Genomic DNA, 21,650 nt, shown 5'->3' on the forward strand with positions numbered 1-21,650 from the left:
CATACGTTTATCTTTCAGCCAATCAAAACATGAAATGAAATCCATAAATTACGGAGTCCTAAATCATTCAAAATACCTGCTAAAGGAAAGCCAGTTAAAACTGCATATGCCTTTAACAACACAGCACATCGTATCAGAATATTTTGAAAGTTTTGCAATTATTTCAGAAAAAAGTCAAACTTAATATATATCAGCATTAATTTTTATATATGCTCGTACAAAACATACATATATCTCCAAACAACATGTATATAATAGTAGGTATTCTTACAAAATAAACCTTTCGTTTAAAAAAAACTCATGATCTCAATAACAGCAAAATAGTATGAAAGAAAAAGTTAATATTGCAAGTCCATTGATACAAATTTTCTTATTCTTTTACTTGGGACAGACAAATGTTTATAGCTTGTTTGTTGCTTTTCTTTTTCGCCAAATAAAATGATACATTGTTTTTAAAAACTATACCCATTCATCGATGACAAGTCACCAATATATCGAGACTTTAATTTACTGTAAAATTAATCCTTCCTTTCGCTAGCATGTGCAGCAAAAACCAGACTCAATGACAGTCATACTGTATTGGAAACTCTTCGAAATACATGTAACTGCATGTTCGGTGATGATGCTGTTTGTGATAGCCGATGTTAATGATATCACCTGCATTCTTGTTCCAGTCAATAGAACTGGTGACCTCGGTGGGTGGCGGCAGCCTCAATTCATGTCTATGTGAGATTTAGAATTTTAACGTTCGTTTTAACAAGTTTTCAGTCATATCGCTACGATGTCTGCAGTGTGGCAGTTTATAATGATGTCTAGCACTGGGGCATCATGCCGCAGACATGTAGCATTATGTCCCACCCAGTTACATTATACCAGTGTTTCCCTTTACACTCATTTGTGCTTCAGAGACCCCCGAATTTTCAATTTGACCCCCAGTTTTGATACCAAAGTTTGTTTTTAACTCAGTCTGACCCCCAGTTTTGACACCTTGGTGAGTTTTGACTCTCAGTCTTGCACCCCTAGGGGATACACTGTTATACTGACACCAGGCCGACCTGTCCTAACACTAACCTCTTAATGCTGAGCACCAAGCGAGGCAGCTGTAAGTACCATTTTGATAAGTCTTTGGTATGACTAGGCCAGGGTTCGAACCCGCGACTTTCTGCAATCGATGCGGACACTAACCACTTAGACCACCGGAGCGGTCGCCTCGATTCGCGTGACAACAAATAGGTTGCTCCATTTCACAGACTCACAGCGTTAGTGATATCATTTGTTTTGTTCTCACTGTATCCGCCATGTTCAAATGTTTTGTGCTCTTGTCTTAATGAAAGAAATCTCCATTTACAACGCAGGGACGCCTTTTTGTTCTTTTGATAAAAGTCAGAACTTCTTGGTGCGCCTAAACAGATAATACTTTTTTTAATTTCGAAATGACCAAAATTGTATATTTGTACATTTTTTACTCCTGAATCCAGACCTTTTTAAAAATTAAATACCGCACCGTTGTAACGAGAATTATCCCACTCATTTCCTGCTGCCAGCGTGTACTTCAGAAACTGCTAACTATCCGTCAACTCCCCCCACTCGCCAGTCCATCTAATCCTCTTTCGCATCACAGCATGTCCATGCATCGAACAAAGCAAAGAAGTTGAATTAGGCGTATATCTTCGAATCCCTCAAACACTAGTAGTTACATTTATGGGAAGGGGCGTGGGGGAGGGGATTATATTTTTGTAAACGCCTGCAGATGTCGTTAATTTAAAATAAGGCCGAACTTTTTAATATCGACATTTGAATGTTGGTCAGTTGTGATTTGGCTGGAATCGTCTGAATATTGTCCGGGTGTGTACCGAGTTCGGTAGTGATTGGCTTCAAACTTCAAAACATTACAATGATTGCTGCTGACGGATTGTGTTCCTCCAGCAACTTTATTTGCGTGTTTTATTAAAAGAAAAATGACTCGTGTATGCGCTGTGAAAAGTTGCTTAGATTCGGCGAAATTTCTTGATATCTTTGTACTTTTACTACCGTATGCGCCAGATTTTAGTTTGGTTTTAAACAGCGAAATTCGAGTTTTGATGAAATAGTAAGTTTTAGAATTTATATTTAAACTGTTAGTTAAATGTCTGCGTTGTAAGGTGTTTTTGTTATATATAATTTGTAATACGAGTCTTCACTTTGATTAATGGGCCTATTGAGGAAATTAAAGGCATGCATAAAATGGTGTTTGACAGTCTTGTGTAAATGATGCCAGGGATGCCAACAAATAGCATTCACCTATAGAAAATCGTTGGCGTCCAGGGCTCCGCCTTTGGCCCTGCTGGGGGAGCTCACAGCGCTCTCCCAAACCCCATAGCTTGTGGGAGGGGGCTAATCTCCCTCGGCTTCAGCCCTTCGCGCCTCTTCTTGTAGCCCTTTGGGACATTATCTAAAGACACCATGGGGGCCATTGACTGTTGATTTCGTTTCGCATTTGTTTCATTCACATTTTGCATGTTTCTTTTGACATTTGTGTTCAGCTGTTTCATTTTTTCATTCCATTGTATTCATTTTATTTGACGTGTTTGCATTGCATGCGCGTCGCTTGGTTAATGGGACGTTATTTTGTTTCATGTGCTTGCTTGTTGTGCTTTTTCATTTTCTTTTCAATTTTATCCGCTATTTACGTCATATAAGGCTTCACTGTTTTGCATGTGCCCTCGTTGGTTTTATTTGGGTATCGATCTTAAAAAGTACGAGCTTTGATCATTTTTCATTTTACAAGGATTGTTGTTTAATCTGAGATATTCTTGCTTTATTTGAAATTTGGCCGAGTTGGCTTCCATACTTTTGTCAATCCTGTTGACAATGAAAACAACAGGCGTAATAAACTGACACTGATCTAAATCAATGTGTGGTGGTGGGGGAAAGACACATTTTCATCCGTGAACGCACGCGATACAAATTTCATTTATTTTGGATTTATTCGGCTCCACTGACATAATTTTGCATGCAGTTACACCTGCCCCTATAACTAGCATTTTATTATTTTCATATTTTGTAAACCGTCTAAGTAGACCAGATTTACGCGACGGAACCAAATCTATTTTTGAAAGGAACCACTAACTGCTCAAAATACAATCATATTTAATCTGATCAACTGTCCTCACGCAGGATCGTGATGATCGTGTTTTAGTCAGATTCTCTGAAAATAGAAACAGCTACCGTCAGTATGTGGATTGAGGGTACACGTGTCGTCAACTACCGGAAACCAAATGAAATTGACCACTTGCGTCAAAGATTAATTTAGAAACAATATAATAATTATGGTCCTATTGTGTCAAAAATAGGCTAGTTAACCAATATGGAAAACGCGTCAAATCAGGCATATTTCTACATACATGATGCAGCATAAATAAGGGAGGAGGGTCGATACGTGCACACGTGTACAATATAGTGCTGATGTGGACAGGAGGAAGGTGGGGAGAGGCGTTACATCAAATTAATTTGTACGGTTTCAATATCTGATCATTACTGTAATGAATACTGTATTATGTACCTACATGTTTTTCGGTACAAGCAACATGTGGGAGGCAAAGAGAATCGCTTTAATCGCAAAGTTCCAACTACACTTCCCTGTAATTTGTCAGCTCTTAAAATTTATCACCAAGCGTTGCAGGCATAACTAAAAAGGCCAGGACCTGCACGTGTCGAGGTCAAAATCAGATCATCACGACTAAAACGCATGACCTTGCTCCCAAGGTGAAACGGTAAAATGTGTATGTCGCAGAATGGTCATAATGGTTCGTCCACTGTATAAACAAAATATATTCAGGAAATGTAAGGAAATACAACAGCTTAAACCAAACCCTAATGGAAAATTTATATGACCGTGACCTTGGTTCAAGTTCATGGGGCAACCAAGTATACCGTACAATGAAGTAAGTACTTTAGACTCGTCGTTGTTGTAGGGTTTAACGCCATTTTTCAGCACAAGATATGCTATACATGGCGGCCAGTATTAATGGTGGAAGAAGAACCCGGGAAAACCCCGGAGAAGCTACCAGCAAGCTTTCTCACATATCCACACTGGCCGAGCCCGAGACTCGAACACACGCAGACAGAGGTGAGATGGCAGTGATCCGTGACGGAGAGCGCTTTAGACCACTCAGGCCCCCGCGCTTTAGACTCGTAAATAGTCATCACAAGTAACAAAATCGATCAATGCTTTTTCTTTAGAAAATATTAGCAAAGAAATGATCTTGAAGAAAAAATTCAAACCCTACTAGTTATGACAGACCTTAACCCTAAGAAAAAAAAAGGGGGGGGGGGGAGCCAGCATATAGACTGAACTGATTTAGCTTCATAATAATTCGTTCTAAGAATGATACAACTCTAAAGAAGGAATTTAGTAAATACACACAAATGAAAAATATCTTGAACCAAAACCATCAGCAAGCAGTTCGCCGCCGCCACTGCCTACGGCGTCGAAAATGTGACCCCATATGTCTCGATCCTCACTAAGGGACCGATCATTTCAAATTTCTGGAGGGAGTGGGACGATTACTTTCTTTCCAGTTAAGATCATATTTTTTTACCTCAAGCTATGTTTTTTTTTTCTCACCCAATTCACGTTTTGTGACATTTCAGCTCTCCATCGCTTTGTGACCAGATCTTACAAGTAGTTTTGTGACCTTTAGGTATCAGAGTGTAGACGATTACAAAGCTCACATCTACAAAAATTTTCAAAGCCTCAGGTAGTAACGGTAAATTTTTCCATGCTGATAGCGATATGTTGTCCCCACCCCCGCCACATTCTTTTATGTCATATTAAAGTAGAGAAACTAATGAGTCGAGAACAAGAGGCAAAAGTGGAGCCGATATCGCAACTGATTATACAACGCAGGGTTATGTAGCGTTGTAATAACGCATCATATGTGAACGATCTCCCAAACATTTTACCATGTCGACAAAACCTAGTATACTAAACACTGATAAAAATTCTTTGATTAACATGCACGGTCTCTTGCTCTTTCATGATCGAAGTCCTACACGATCTTGGTCGCAGTAAACTCAACTGATACAGACCGTGGAAACCAGTGAAGTAGTTACTTTTTTCTGCAAGCACTGTTTACCATTATGACGGCTTTGATCATGCATTGGCAAAATTGTATAACTCCAGAGAAAAGGAACCTCTTCCAATATTGGCAAAATAAAACACCTGAAGAAAAAAAATGAATTGGTACGGTACCAAACTTTAATTTGGGGAGGGGTGCCCAAGAATTCCTTTACAACCAGATTTTGTTTCACCTGAAAAGAAATTCTTTTTTCTTCAACTAATGTCATTGATACAAATCGTTCTTTTTGTTCCATAAATGAATGCAAGATTTGATGTTTTACAACCTGGGTGGGGGGGGGGGAGGAAGCGGAAGCATTTTCCCCCAAAACTGTTCATATTCCCCTCCCCGAAAATTAATTAGTCTATCCCAACAGCAGGATTGTATGCATGTTAGAGACGTGGAAGACAACGGTTGCAACTGCATGAAACAATAATACTTTACAGGCTGAAGCATAAGTTTTGATTCATAGATGACCATTGATAAATGAGCATAAAGTTGTGTGCGGACACGCTTGTGTAATAAACGAATTAACGAACGTCACTGTCCATCATGTTCTGACACATCAATATTAACAATGGAAACAAGTTCGTCTAAATGAGAATTGAACTTAGCAAAAGAGAAACTTGACGTTATATGTATAATGTATTTTCTTAATCGTTGGTTTTTTATATATATATATATATATATATATATATATATATATATATATATATATATATATACTTACATTATCTAGGCATATACCCTCGTCAAATTCGGAATGGCCATTGAATGACGTGTGTGCATCTCTTTCTTCTTTGTCCTGTTCTAAACTTTTGGACATTTCTTGACTTCCTATCGTGCATCGGTTGTCAATCTAAACCTTGCCATCAGCTGATTTTGGGTCCTGCGTTGTGTACAGTGTTACAATAAACATACTTCAGCGAAGGGATTATGAAATCACGCGGTCGCAGAGTAGTACATTGTTTATCGTAGCATAGAATGGCATGGAAATTACCCACTTAAAGATAGGGTGGGAAGGTTAAAACCAGATAATAATTGTTCAACATTCTCATTTTAACTATAAAGAACTTCTATTTGGAATTAAAGTTGCAATTTAGTAAAAGAACTTCAAGTTTCTATTTCATAAACTCTAAAAAGGTCGTACCTTCTATCGCTGTAATTAAGGCGAGCACCCCTTTGTAATGGAATCGTCTAAGAATCTACGTATCAAGCAGGTGCACAGAATATTTTCATTTGTAATAGTGTGACTTCCCCACCAATCAACCAACCAAGTAATTGAGTCCGCCAACAGATGATTGTAACGGTTTCTGGTGCCCATTGCAAAGATTTCAGAAAATTAAATATATTGTCCACCTAAAATTCATTGGATAATTTCACATTTACAAAACTCGTCCAAGAGAAAGTGTTCGTCAATTGATATCGTTTGATCTGCATTCAAGGCTCTACAACAAGATAAGAATTAGCTTGAAAACAATTATGACGGTGTGGCACATTGGTCCTTTGATTCAACTTTCTTCTTTTCTTTTTTTTTTTAAATAGGTTCTAACACTGAGAATTCAGCTAAAAAGCAAAAGATAGTTAACATTTGGGATGATACGCATCGTTTTGATCAATGTCTGCATTTTATGAGCAGCATTTTAAGAGCACAGTTTTGTTTCCCTTTGTTTTCTTCTTTTTTGTGTTCATTTTTATTGTTAATCTTGCATTACAGTTCGTATTCAACATTTATCAGTAAAAAAAGAACGTGTATTGTTATTCTTTTCGAGAGAGAAAAAGAGAGAGACTCAACACACACACACACACACACACACACGTTGCCAGATATATACACCCTTTGATTTGTAAATGAATGTGGAAATATATTTCAATTATGCAAAATACTATCTTCATTATTATTATTTATGAATTGCATATTGTCTTATCAATTTTTAAATATGGACAAGAGCAATCGGTTTATCCATTATTGGTGACATTCGTCATGTGTTTATGTTTAAAACCAAGGTAGCAACGAGAAATTCTGTATCCGTTTCACTTTTTCTTTCAAGCTGATTATAGTGGACACAATTATTCATGGGATCTGAGTGCTAAGTGAGATTTCTGAGCAATGTTTACGCAAGCAGTTTCGAGAAAAATGTCTGCAACAAAAATCAAATCGTTCATGCGTTCTTCTACAAAGCACGATTTGGTCGTGCTACTTGCATTTTTGCACACTGGCAACGTGTCTCTGTTCCACCGTTATTATATATCTGCACGTGTGATAACCCTTCATTTGTTTTTAATAATAATTCTTATATTTCACCGTGCCACTTGCGTAGTAAAAAAGATACATTAAAATACTGATGACAAATTTCAACTTCCAGAAATCTGTAAGAAAAAGAATATTTCACATTGATTCAACTTTGCTACAGAGCTATTAAAACGAGTCGTAAAACTGAAAATGGCGCTATCTTTTCGTGCACACTTTATAAAGTGATTGGTGGTACTTCCGATGTTCATTCTCCTTAGCAAATGCTTTCCTCCAAAGTCACATGTACATATATGATTTTCTTGAGCTATACTCTCTAGACTTCTCGCGCGGCAAGTAATGTGATCGACGGTGCCTGATGTTTGGCGACTTTTGTAAGACTTCATAGGCGGCTCAGACTTTCGTGTTGTTGTGGGTATTGCTTTACCAGTTTTGACGCATTCAAAAGGCATGACACCATTCTTAAAATGTATCTGAATATTGTACTCGTGTTGGTTGGCGCATTTTGTCTCAAAGAAAATTCTTAAAACTCACAATAATTGCGTTTTCTTGATAATGTATGGATGGTACATAAATGTTGGAGAAAGGAAAAATCCACATGTATAAACTGTGTATCACTTTGAATGTAGTGATGAATCCACATATATTAATTATGTATCATTTTGAATGTAGTGATGAATCCACGCGTATAAATTATGTATCATTTTGAATGTAGTGATGAATCCACATGTATAAATTATGCATCATTTTGAATGTAGTGATGAATCCACGCGTATAAATTATGTATCATTTTGAATGTAGTGATGAATCCACATGTATAAATTATGCATCATTTTGAATGTAGTGATGAATCCACGTGTATAAATTATGTATCATTTTGAATGTACTGATGAATCCACGTGTACAATCTATGTATCATTTTGAATGTACTGATGAATCCACATGTACATACTGTGTATTATTTTGAATGTACTTATGAATCCACATGTATAAAATATGTATCATTTTGAATGTAGTGATGAATCCACATGTATAATAGATGTATAATTTTGAATGTAGTGATGAATCCACATGTACAAACTATGTATCATTTAGAACGTACTGATGAATCCACACGCATAAACTATGAAAATCTCTCCGGTGGCCTAGTGGTTAGAGCGTCCTCCTTGGATGCGGGAGGTCGTAGGTTCGATTCCCGGCCAAGTCATACCAACGACTTACAAAAATGATACTAACAGCTACCTCGTTTGGCGCTCAGCATTAAGAAGTTAGTTGTGTTAGGACTGGTCGGCCTGGTGTCAGGATAATGTTACTGGGTGGGACATCATGCTACATGTCTGCGGTATGATGCCCTAGTGCTAGACATCACTAAAAACTGTCACACTGCAGACATCGTAGCGATATTACTGAACGATTGTTCAAGCTAAGTTAAAAATCCTAATCACACACACGTAAACTATGTATCATTTTGAATGTACTGATGCATTATATTAAGAAGTGTTTCTTTTTATGTTTTACTTTTCTTTAACACTGAAGAGAGAAAAAGTAATTTGAAGTTTGATCTTTATTAAAACATTAATGATTTCTGTTTGCCACAAACGAATGGTATGAGCTAAGACTTCGCCAAGGGCTATTTATAGTAACTTCTAATCAGCCACTATCCCATGTACTTTTGTCACTGCGTGTATATTGCACGATTTTTTTACATTCCCGAGTGAATATTAGGAATTACCCACCAACCCCGCGCCAAACGTCTTGGGGTATCAAAACCCCTTTGGGTCCTCATCGTCGCCCCATGAACCAATTACCCTTAGTACGCCACTGTGTGCATAATCATGATTGTATTCTTATATATATATATATATATATATATATATATATATATATATATATATATATATATATATATATATATATATATATATTCGAATTGTTAAAATATTTGGATAATATTATATTTAATCGAATGCCTTTATCTTTCGGATTTTTTTTCCCTTTCTGAATATTAGTTTAAACCGCATCTATTTAAGAAACTTTAAAGTTGTTATAACTGAACTCCCTGTCAGCAAGCAATGATTTTCCTTCTTCTCTTTGGCAGATTGTCGTGCACGATTCTGGACCTGGATTCAGTCTTGATTAAAACAGGATTGTATTTGCTGAAGTCATCATAGAAAGTCAAATCAAACTCGGCAAGAATTTATTAGCTTATTTCGAGCTCTTTACTCTGCCACAATACTATTTACTTTTAGAACGTCGTTGATAAGAGTAATGATTGCATAATATTACAAGCATCAGCGTATGCTCATCAGGTATAAAAATAAAAGCTGTACATACAACATTGTAATAATATCGGCTGTTTACAGTAGAAGAGTATTACTATATATTTGCAAATTAACACAAATGTAGATGTTTTGGTATTCATGGAGTAAGTGGGTTAGAGAAAAAAACGTTTACCTTATGCTCGGATATATATATATATATATATATATATATATATATATATATATATATATATATATATATACACTAGGAGATAAGAGTAGACATGGGGAAAAATATATCCTTCCCGGAAACTTTACAGACATCATTTCCTCTAGACAATGTCATATGGTTTCAGACTGCCAAAACCTAGTGGTTAGAGAGCCCGCCTCATATGCGGGAGGTCGTGGGTTCGATTCCCGGCCGAGTGATACCAGAGACTTACAGAAAAAAATGGTACTTACAGCTGCCTCGCTTGGCGTTCAGCATTAAGAATTTAGTGTTAGGACCGGTCGGCCTGGTGTCAGGATAATGTGACTGGGTGGGACATCATGCTACATGTCTGCGGCATGATGCCCCAGTGCTAGACATCACTATAAACTGCCACACTGCAGACATCGTAGTGATATGACTGAAAAATTGTTAAAGCTACGTTAAAAATCCAAATCACATCACACGAGACTGCCAAAAGGATTATCTTGGTGGAGCTGACCGTCCCACGGGAAGTGCAAACGAATGAGGCATATGAAAGGAGGACGGAGAAGTACCAGAAACTGGTAGAGAGCTGTAGATCAAAAGAATGGAAAACTTTGATCTTCCGGAGCGAAGTATGGTGCAGGAACGTCTGCACAATCGGCATGTATAATGCTTAGTGTACGTGGAATTATGGGAAGAGCACAGAGGACGCAAAACATCAGCGTCCAGTTTGATGTAAATGAAGGTGAAGAAAGGAAACACCCAGAAAAGATGGGAACTCGGCTGTATACCAGCACTGTTTGAGTGCGTGCGCGCGCTTGTGTGTGTGAGTGTGAAAGAGAAAGTAGCTAAATATGCATTGGAGATATAATACATATAATAGCTTAGTATGAGTACATAAGTAGTGATAAAGCAAATCTCTTAGTTGTGTACGTTTCAACGGCATTAACATATATATATATATATATATATATATATATATATATATATATATATATATATATATATATATATATATATATATATACGTGAAGGAATGAGCAATAGTGGTACACGTTCAAGTTGCTAATATTTGCCAAAATAAAACAATTGCTGATGATCTGTCGATCTCTCCCCTTTATCTTGGATGTGTCACAAGACGTCTGCGTCCGTATTTTGCCAAACTTGAGCAACAGTCCGGATGCTCGATGTGTGCGTATATGATGGATGATTACTCAGTCAGCTGATGGATGATTACTCAGTCAGCTGATGGATGACTACTCAGTCAGCTGATGGATGACTACTTAGTAGATGGATAACTACTCAGTCAGCTGATGGATGACTATTCAGTTAGCTGATGGATGACTACTCAGTCAGCTGATGGATAACTACTCAGTCAGCTGATGGATGATTACTCAGTCAGCTGATGGATGACTACTTAGTCAGCTGATGGATGACTGCTCAGCTGATGGATGATTACTCAGTCAGCTGATGGATGACTACTCAGTCAGCTGATGGATGACTGCTCAGCTTATTTACTTCTCAAATAATTAAGTAGTTTTTGCATTTAGCTCTTTTTATCTGAAAATCTGGCAAATAGAGTCAGCAACCTGAATAATTTCAAGGACAGGTATCCACGGCCTTAACAATCGGCCACAGGGACCTGTTTTCTTCCTTCTGGTGACTGTTTTATAATTTGAGATTATGCTATAGTGATGTTTAGTATTTTGCGGAAGGCTGCTGCGTAATTTATATCTTGTAGTTATTAAATAGTATGTATTAATTTTACTTTTTCAATTTAATGTTAATCCATGTTCTACAAAAATATCGTTTTACCAAAATGCATAATGACACTTTGTGAAAATCCGCAAGAGGGATAACTTAACACAAATACCCATCCATAATGCCTGAAAAACTATCCTGAACACGAAACGTATCCGGAGGGACGGATATATGATAATACGGGCAGTCCGACATATATTATATGCCAGTACAACATTTTGTAATCGCCATAACTAAACGTATCGTCATGGAAATGTCCCTGAAGTGATATCAAGGTAACAATTAGATTTGACACATACACACCCGCACACACCCACACCCACACATTATATATATATATATATATATATATATATATATATATATATATATATATATATATATATATATATCCTAGTGGTTAGAATGTTCGCCTCGAATGAGTAAGGTCGTGGGTTCTAAGCCAGCCAAAGTCATACCTAAGACTTATAACTGGTACTAACAGCTAGTTTTCTGGGTGCTTAGTATTAAAAGGTTAGTGTTAGGACTGGTCGGCCTGGTGACAGGATAATGTGATTCGGTGGGACATCATGCTACATGTCTTGCGGCATGATGCCCCAGTGCTAGACATCACTCTAAACTGACACACTGCAGACATCGTTGTGAAAAGACGTTAAATATCTAAATCACACACACACACACACACACACATTATATACAAGAGTGGTAAAACATTGATACAGTGTACATACTATACATATATTTTTATATCACATACAAATATACATATTTCTCTTTAAACGGAGTTAAGATTGACTACAGGCAACTGTGTATTGACCGTGCGAATGAATGATCTCGCATCCCTGTCGAGGGTGTCTGTTCTCTACAAAGAGTAATTTTTTGGCTTTCCACATTCACCTTTGCATATTAATGAGTTGATTTGTTTCTTTTTCCTGTTTCTATTTTTATTCACATGGATAAAATCAATATAAGACACACTTATGACTTTAGGATGAAAGAATCGTTTCAACGAAGAAAGTAGAGCACTACAAATACTGAAGGCTCAGCCATTCACGTACTGCTCATATCACCCCCATGTCCAGAATTTTATAACCTCAATTCACCCCCATGTCCAGAATTTTGATTGTAATATAACCTCAATTCACCCCCATGTCCAGAATTTTATAACCTCAATTCACCCCCATGTCCAGAATTTTGATTGTAATATAACCTCAATTCACCCCCATGTCCAGAATTTTGATTGTAATATAACCTCAATTCACCCCCATGTCCAGAATTTTGATTGTAATATAACCTCAATTCACCCCCATGTCCAGAATTTTATAACCTCAATTCACCCCCATGTCCAGAATTTTGATTGTAATATAACCTCAATTCACCCCCATGTCCAGAATTTTGATTGTAATATAACCTCAATTCACCCCCATGTCCAGAATTTTGATTGTAATATAACCTCGTTTCCGGCAGATCTTGAAACCCTTTATCTCGACTATCACTTATAGTACTGCCTAAACAGTATGCAGTGACTTTCACACGGTACTCTTTCCCTTTCCTCTTCAGCTCTTACAGAGGTCTCCAGGTATTTTTGTAAACTCTGACACCCAAATTTTCGGACTAATAAGACTGTATACATTCTGAATAATGGAATCAACTGTGTTATAATGCATTATATTTCATTCTTTACAGCTGGTATTCGACACTTGATGGGCTTGAGTTTCAGTTGATAGGATGTGGTTCTAATTCTTAAAACAATAATTTAAATAAAACCATTTTAGATGACATTCACTTTATGCCTGCCTATCACACTTTTTTGTAAGTAACTGAGACCATCTTACTTTTTAGCTTAAACAATATTTATTGGAACGTGAATGGTACAAATGATTTGTTGATATTTTCGCAGTACATTATGTCGTGTTCTGAGTGACATGTAATCATTTATATTGACGTATAGGCTAGGCTTTTAATAAATTGGCAGCTTGAGATGATTAACCTCTCTTATTTGAGAGCAGGTTTGGGTTTTAATTAGGATTCGCTAGGATAAGCGACCGACATATGTTAATGTAGGGTCAAATATAAGAAATGACAAAATAGTGACAAGCCAGAGACAAAATTTGGGAAGTCGTGGGCCATTTGAAATAGACGTCATGAAATGATGTTTTCCAGAATAGTTATTAATAAAGGCAGAATACAGAGAATTATGCTGACTTGGATGGGAGTCCTATAATTTTTGGGGTGAGAGAATGCTAATCCTGATTGGCTAAGTTAAACGATGGGATGTGTGTCCCAAACGAAATTCAAGGTTTTAAGTAATTTCCTTGCGAAATTTGGCATTCAGTGTTATTTTAGTCGAAGGAAGCTGGCTTCGAGATTAGTGAAAAGAACGTTTTTCGTTAAATTATCCATGGGACAGGGATTGCGAAAAGACATGAAGCAACCAGGTTACGCTGACATACCTGCAATTTGAGTTCGGTCAGTCACTTGCTACTATGATGAAATTTGTTTTATCGGTATAACAGACCGGTAATTGTATTTTGCATAAATTTTGCAAATCTCTTTCTATAAGAAAGTGTGTCATTCAAATGTCATGTTCAGTTTAATTTTGTTTATGTAATTGACTAAATTGTTATATTTTATTGTTATATTATATATCTAATTATAAATCCTATGCAATCTACACTCTTAATATATTAAAATATTAGTTTATACGTATGTACGAAAATGAAATATCTATTATCTTGATTATAGATGATCATTACACTTTATAATGATGAACAAAACTACATATAATAAAGACACAATCATATATCAAGAGCTACAAAAATTATAGATATATCTAACAATGTGAATCATGCATGGTAAGTCGGTCTTGATAAGGTTGCCGAAAATAAAATAACCCATACCCATATAGGTTGGGGGATAATATCACATATCACCCCACGCCCTAACAGAACGAAACCATACTGTTAGCATTAAATGTGCTCATTGTAACGAAACCAGTCTATGAGCTCAAGAATATTGCGATAAATAAGTTTTTTTTTTTTTTTCTGGAACCATCAGCAGCAGCGCCACTATCACCTCTGTCATCATCATCAGTTGATTTCGTAATCATTATTACCACATATGCGCCCCTTTCTTAAACATTGCTCGATATATTATTTTGATATCAGGTCGCAAGACGTAAAACGGAGATGATGTGTTTAAATGAAAAGAAAAAACCCCCACTAAATTTTGAAGTTTAAAGCATTCAGTTCTTTATGTTTTGGTCTTGCTTTCTGTCATTCCATTTATATTTCAGCTCTTCAGGCTGGCTGTCAGTCGATGGATATATGTCTGTCAGTATGTATGTATGTATGTATGCATGCATGCATGTGTAGTAGGGACTGTTTATATGGTTTAACTGTTTTCCAATTTTCTAGTCTTGTACATAGTCGTGTTGAATAGAATCCACATCTTCCAAAACGATACAAGCATAATCTTTACAGCACACTCACCCCATGGCCTTATGGACATTAATCATTTGGTTTAACAGGTCTAGCTCTATGGTCTATGTAAGTGAGACCAGGCATTTGTGTTTATGCAAATTAATTTAATGATTATTTACAGGACTTACAATTAGTTTTAGATTTTGAAAATACTGATGATATTAGAGACAAGATAGTAGATTAAGTTTCTCTAATTAGTAAGGTATCTTATATATTGATTTTAAAGAAATAGTTATTTTATGCTTGAACTCTGACAATCTTTGCCAACCCTTACACATAAACTACATTTATTTAACATTTTTATTTTGAGGAAGAGCTTGAAAGTGAGTATGAGTCTGATCAGATATATTATAATCATTTATATGTTTTCAAATCAACTTCTAGACAACTCATTAATGAGATATCAGATGGTTATAGTTTAATGTAGGAAACACAGATCTGTGTACCAGAAACAATCACGCCAGTTATAGAAATATGATATCAGGATGTCTCCTGTGAAGTCTGCTAGTATGTATGTATGTATGTATATATGTGTGTGTGTGTGTGTGTGTGTGTACGTACGTACGTATGTATGCATGCATGCATGCGTATGCATGTATATACATCCTTGAAGAGTATCCCCACATAAATTACAATATAGAAAATGATTGTTTCAAATTATCATAAAAGCCGAATTAAAATGAAACGTTTCTGGCCAGAAAGAAAATAAAATGTGCCTGTTCCTCCATCAGGATGTATACTATGTCATTAACGAACTTAGCTTTACAAACCAAGACAACGCACTTTAAATGAAATCCAAATTAAGACCAATTAGCTCTACGTATATGTAGTACCACACAAACCTTAATACTGAGACGCTGATTTAAGGTCAACGTACGCCCCGTCACCTTTTTAGTCCTAAGGAAAAGCGGCTGACACATTTTATTTAGTCTTAATATCTTCAATAAGTTCTTAGATATATATTTCCTGTAAACATCTTAAACGTTCACATAAGCTGAGATTTTGCAATATATACCTTAATCAGATCTTGAAGGTTCATCTATATCTTACGCAAACACACTGCCAATTACACCGTCTCTGTCGTAATAAATAGAATCGTACACAAAGTAATATCAACTAACGCCTGTACGAGTTTGTGTTTGGTTTTTAACGACACGTGAAAACATGAAAGGTTAAATCGTGCATAGGCAACAGGAATACAGCGATGCACCACTCCCGCTCATCCACTCTGGTATGAAGAGGATTCAAACTCGCATCATTCTGGTCTCAGTCGCTTACAAGTGACGAATGGAAAAAAAATATCGTATTTACAGGTGTATTCATGCATAACATGGTGTATTCAAGCATACCATGGTGTATTCATGCATAACATGGTGAAGTGGGGGCGAATGATGATCTACAATGATCGTTCCACTCGTGTTTTAACGTACTCAGAATGGAGCCAGGTCCGGGTAAACGAATCTATGAATGTTCAATACTACTACTACTACTACTACTACTACTACTACTATTATTATTATTATTATTATTAGTAGTAGTAGTAGTAGTAGTATTAGTATTAGTATTAGTATTATTATCAAAACCGATGCCCTAAGAACTACATTTGGACTGTACCTCGTTATGTACTCGTTCAGCTGATGATGGTATGCAAAGGGTGATGGTAAGCTGACACCAGCATCTCGCTTTATCAAGTGTCTTTTTGTGTCTGGCTAGATTTTGTCCTTTTGTCCGCGTAAAATGAAGAACTTGCAACACTAATAGTGCTTGCAACACAATATATCAGACTTCAAGCATAGTTTGATATTTATTCGTTAAAATTGCACATTTTAAAGGAACTTCTTAGTCAGACACCTTAGACGATGGAAAACATTTCTTTTGTAATAATGTATATTTTTATTTTTCGATTCGGATTCGGACAATTCCGTGTACAGCAAGGTGAGTAAATTATTTTACTTGGTTTGTCAGTGTGTAGATGTATGTTTCCTTGTCACAAATATCAAACACGGTTCTCTCCATTGTAAGAAAGAAATCCCAAAAGTTTGAAACACTTTATCACATATGAAAGAAATATCCAGATGATTTGATGTTATTTGAATTAAATGGGGAGGGGGTTCGTTTAGGGCAATGTAATATACGCATGTATGGTGACATGAGTTTCTCCAATACACTTGTCTACTTTTGAAACTTGCACAATCATTTTTTTCCTGAATCCATTTGTTTATTTTTAACCCTTTTCAATCTCATTCTTTTCTAATCTATCTTTCATTTCTAAGAATAAGACTGCACGTAAACGAGGCTTTCAGACAGCGATAGATTTGTATTTGTTTGTGCCTTGATGAAACTACGAGGAAACTTTGCTAAGAATTATCTATGTAATCTCAGTAGTAAATGGGGGCACCCTAGCGACAATGGGAATTAGCATTACAAGACCCCTTGGGCAACTCTAGCGACAATGGAAAATTAACATGGAGAAAAATCGTGGGTCAGATTAGCGTCAAGGGAAATTAACATGGAGAAAAATCGTGGGTCACTCTAGCGACAAGGGGAATTTAACATGGAACTATAGTGTGGGTCTGTCTAGCGACAAGGGGAAATTAACATGGGAATAGAGTTTGGGTTTGTCTAGGGACAAGGGGAATTGAATATGGGATTTTTTTTTTTTAAATTTAAATTTAAATTTAAATTTAAAAAAAGGGGTAGGCAATGGAAAGGCTATCTCTTTTCGAGAAATATGGCTGGCCCTGAAAAGGGCCTTTGGGTTTATGTTAATATTAATATTAACATAGATGGCATCTGTCACATCTTCTTCTTCTTCTTCTTCTTAAACTCCTTCTAACTGCCGGTCCATACACAAGTACCATCTTGAGACATCCTTGTCTTTCTATGTAAACTCTCCTCATCCATTGACTAGTATCTGTCCTATCAACAACAGTCCACTTGGACCTGACATACATGAGCATGTCCGTCCTAAACATCATGGAAGACACAAGGGTGGATGACTCAACTGTGGTCCACATCTTGAAGCGACGAGAATAGGTGAATCAATGCAGTGAACTGCGCTTATTTATAGGTACAGGAAGGATTGAAACGGATTGAATTCATTCACCAATCCGAACACGCGTTACAAAATTCAGTCAGCTCGCATCCAATCCGAAGAGAGCAGTCTGTGACGTCACGTGGTCTATATAGATTCGTTAGCGCTTGTGTGCAGTCAATCTATGCGACAGTGATTCAACATGACGGAAACTCAGAAAACGATCCATTGGGTGCACCAGCAGGGGAGACTGCCCAAGGGAACCCGGACTTACTTTCAGAAGAGGTACATTGGGATTTTGTGGATTTTCTTACCTCGCAAGAATTTGTTCCGGAACCTTCGTTACCTTCTTCATTACCGCAAGTGGAGAATTTTAGACAGAGACAGAAAGAAGAATTGGAGAAATTTATGCAACGACAAAAGGAAGCGGAACAAGCTTTTCTCCTACAGCAACAGCAACAGCAACAAGAAGAGGTAAGAAAAAAACAACAGCAACAACAGCAAGAAGAAGTAGCAGCAAAGAAACAAGAGGGTGAAAATCAAACGGCTACGGTACTGTTGGACATTTTAGCGGAGTTAAGAAGTCTGAAACAAATGTATCAGACTTCTTTATCACGACCGAAGAGAATACGACCTTCCCGAGCTAAACACGCCAACCCTGTGACTAAGCCTATCGTACCACCCTTAGTGATTTCAACCCAATCATCAGAAGTAGGCCTTGGCCGTGGCAAAGGCTTAAGGCAGTTAAAGTTGATTGGTTAAACTCACCCCTACACCAAAATAAAAAGGCCCTTTTCAGGGCCACCCACATTTCTCGAAAAGAAATACAATTTCAATTTGCCAATAACTCAAAAATAAACCCCACCCATTTTACCCTTATAGTACGTGTCTGTGTATGAGTGCGTGAGTGTAGCTTCTTATTTTAAAATCAAAACTCAAAGACACTTACCTTATATCATTCATGTATTCTTTTATCCATTTTTTACAATCCAATTCACAGCACAACACTTTAATTAAAAGTTCATTGACTTCTTCTTTCTCCTTGTTTAGTCTCTATGTTTTTTGAATTTCTTCACCGTTTTTTCCTCATTTTCTTCCCTTCTTCTTTTCTTCTCCTGTTTCTTTGCTTCTTTTAAATAGAATTGTCTTCTTTCTTCCTCTTAAGAATCCCTCTCTTCTTTCGAAGAATCCCTCTCTTCTTCCGAAGAATCCCTCTCTTCTTTTGAAGAATCCTTCTTTTCTTCTGACTCCTCTTGTTTCTTTTTTGGGCAATCTGGAGACCAATGTCCTTTTTCTTTACAATAATAACAGGTATCTTGACTTTTGTCTTTCTTAGCCCCTGTTTTTTTTCTTTTTTGACGGTCTGGACACTCTGAAGACCAATGCCCTTTCTTCTGACAGATATAGCAAGTATCCTGACTCTTATCTCGAAAGGAAGGAGAGTAGTCTGTCGGCTGGTCTGAAGAGAAGTTTCTAATGACCCCTCGCAAAGCTCTGACGAAACGTTCGATTTGGCTAGTCTCTTCCATCGTTCTCCTCGGTTTGAGAGTGAAATGAATAGTGAAAGGACAAGACACACCCTTTTTATATACGCTGGTTTGCCATGACTATAAATTAGTCTATGGTGTTTGAACTTGAGTCATTTGACGTTTTGGACTCAAGATGAAACGATCCTATTCATTCGAGAAGAAAGAAGAAGAAGAAAGTAAGAGGCAGAAACGTGATCTATCGCCTCGTACCAGGGCTGAAATCTTGGCACAAATTCATGCCAGTGATTTTGAAGAGGACATGAGTGAACCAGAATCCGAACCCTCTAAACCAAGTTCACCACCCTTAGTCAACCCTGAAAAGTACTATTCCATTCGAGAGACGGAAAAGCGCTCCTCTAGAAAATTTAGAACCACGGCTTACACCTACACGGTGAAGTTTAAAGATTTCAAGGCCGACGTACCTTTGGAGAAAGCAGAAGGGTTTATCACCGAGATGTGGGATTCTTTGCTCACCGCACTCAAGCGACAATGTCAACCCAAAGAAGACGATCGCTTGACACTATCCATAGATCACGACGGTTTGAAATCCCCTGTTTGGATCGAGTTTAGCAGACCCGCAGAACTAACCCCTTCCAAAATCATGGACAAGATTCAACACGTACAACAATCTAATGACCAGTTTGACATCACCGATGGTAAAGCCACACTGAAAATGGCCCACGTCTCTCTTCCTCAAGGGACAGGACGCAAAAAGATGTTATTGGTGGACAACCTTCGCAACACCAAAACAAGTCTCGTCCGAATTCACAACCCTCAAGACCAGATGTGTTTAGCCCGTGCCATCGTGGTGGGACGAACCTATGCCAACAAGAACGACACGGTAGAATGAAAAAGAACCTGGAAAACTATTCAACGATCCGATCGAGCCAAACAACGAAATGAAGCAGAACTCCTGTTACAACAAGCCGGACTGTCCAAAGACACACCCTGTGGCATTCCTGAGATGCAAAAATTGCAAGATGCCCTAGCTCTACGCTACACCTTGAAAGTGCACCCTCAAGAAATGCGTGGAACTCTGTTGTTTCGAGGCTAAGATTTTAAGGACGGAAAATACATTCATGTCTATTATCACGATGAACATTTCGATACCATTACCAGTATCACTGGATTCCTGGGATATAGTTATTATTGTGAGAAATGTGATTATGGTTATAACAATCGAGAGCAACACAAGTCTTGTGGATGGAAATACCCAGGATGTTTGGCCTCTCCACCCTGTCTGAGCGAAGAACCAGTGCCTTGTTCAACTTGTCTGCGCACGTTTGTCAGCCCTACCTGTTACCAGCAACATTTGAAAACACAAGGTTCACAGAAGAAATGTGCTTGTCAACTCCTGAGATTGTGCCCTACGTGTGGACAAGGCATACGTACCAATAGTACCAAGGCACACGTATGTCGAGGAAAGAAAAAATGTCACATTTGTCACCACATCGTGGACTTGGAACACGAATGTTACGTGCAAAAATACCAACCCTCACCAGAGGAAGAGGACGGTCACAAGAAGAAAGGCAATTTCATCTTTTTCGATTTCGAATGCATGCAAGAGACCGGCATTCACATTCCTAATTTCTGCGTGGCTCATCGAGCGTGCGAGAAGTGCATTCAAGAACCTATCTTCAGTCATTGCCCTCACTGCAGCAAGATTCCTGGAGGACGTGAAAAAATCTTTCGAGGACCAAACACGTTAGCCGATTTTGCCCAATGGGTCTTAGACCCCATCGACAAGACATGGAGCAAAGAGGACATCGAACGTTACGGAGATTGTCATCGTCATGCCACGGTGATGGCTCACAATTTCTCCGGATACGATGGACAGTTTCTTCTCAGATACTATACGGAACAAGGCACCGAACGTCCTAAAGTGACTTTGAACGGAGCCAAAATCATTTTCATGCAAGTGGGACAAGTACAGTTTAAAGATTCGATGAGTTACTTGGCCATGCCTTTGAGTCGAATGCCTAAAACGTTTGGAATGACAGAAATGGCTAAAGGGTACTTTCCACACTTTTTCAATACGGA

The 21,650-nt window shown here is 37.6% G+C and overlaps 2 protein-coding genes across 2 annotated transcripts in view; one reads left to right on the plus strand and one right to left on the minus strand.

Moving 5' to 3' along the window:
* LOC149802155 (cyclin-O protein A-like) overlaps window positions 1-5,978 on the minus strand; it is a 28,974-nt gene extending 22,996 nt beyond the window's left edge. Inside the window, exon 1 of the mRNA XM_089954395.1 lies at window positions 5,830-5,978. Coding sequence (XP_089810521.1) covers window positions 5,830-5,925 — 96 coding nt within the window. The 5' untranslated portion in view covers window positions 5,926-5,978. The remainder of the gene's footprint in view (window positions 1-5,829) is intronic.
* Window positions 5,979-16,768: 10,790 nt separating this feature from the next.
* Window positions 16,769-21,650, plus strand: part of LOC149802156 (cartilage oligomeric matrix protein-like) — a 142,536-nt gene continuing 137,654 nt past the window's right edge. Inside the window, exon 1 of the mRNA XM_089956562.1 lies at window positions 16,769-16,982. Within this exon, the coding sequence (XP_089812688.1) occupies window positions 16,907-16,982 (76 nt within the window). The 5' untranslated portion in view covers window positions 16,769-16,906. The remainder of the gene's footprint in view (window positions 16,983-21,650) is intronic.

Source organism: Sinohyriopsis cumingii, chromosome 4 (assembly GCF_028554795.1).
Source record: "Sinohyriopsis cumingii isolate HCF-2022 chromosome 4, ASM2855479v2, whole genome shotgun sequence".
Lineage (NCBI taxonomy): Eukaryota > Metazoa > Mollusca > Bivalvia > Unionida > Unionidae > Sinohyriopsis > Sinohyriopsis cumingii.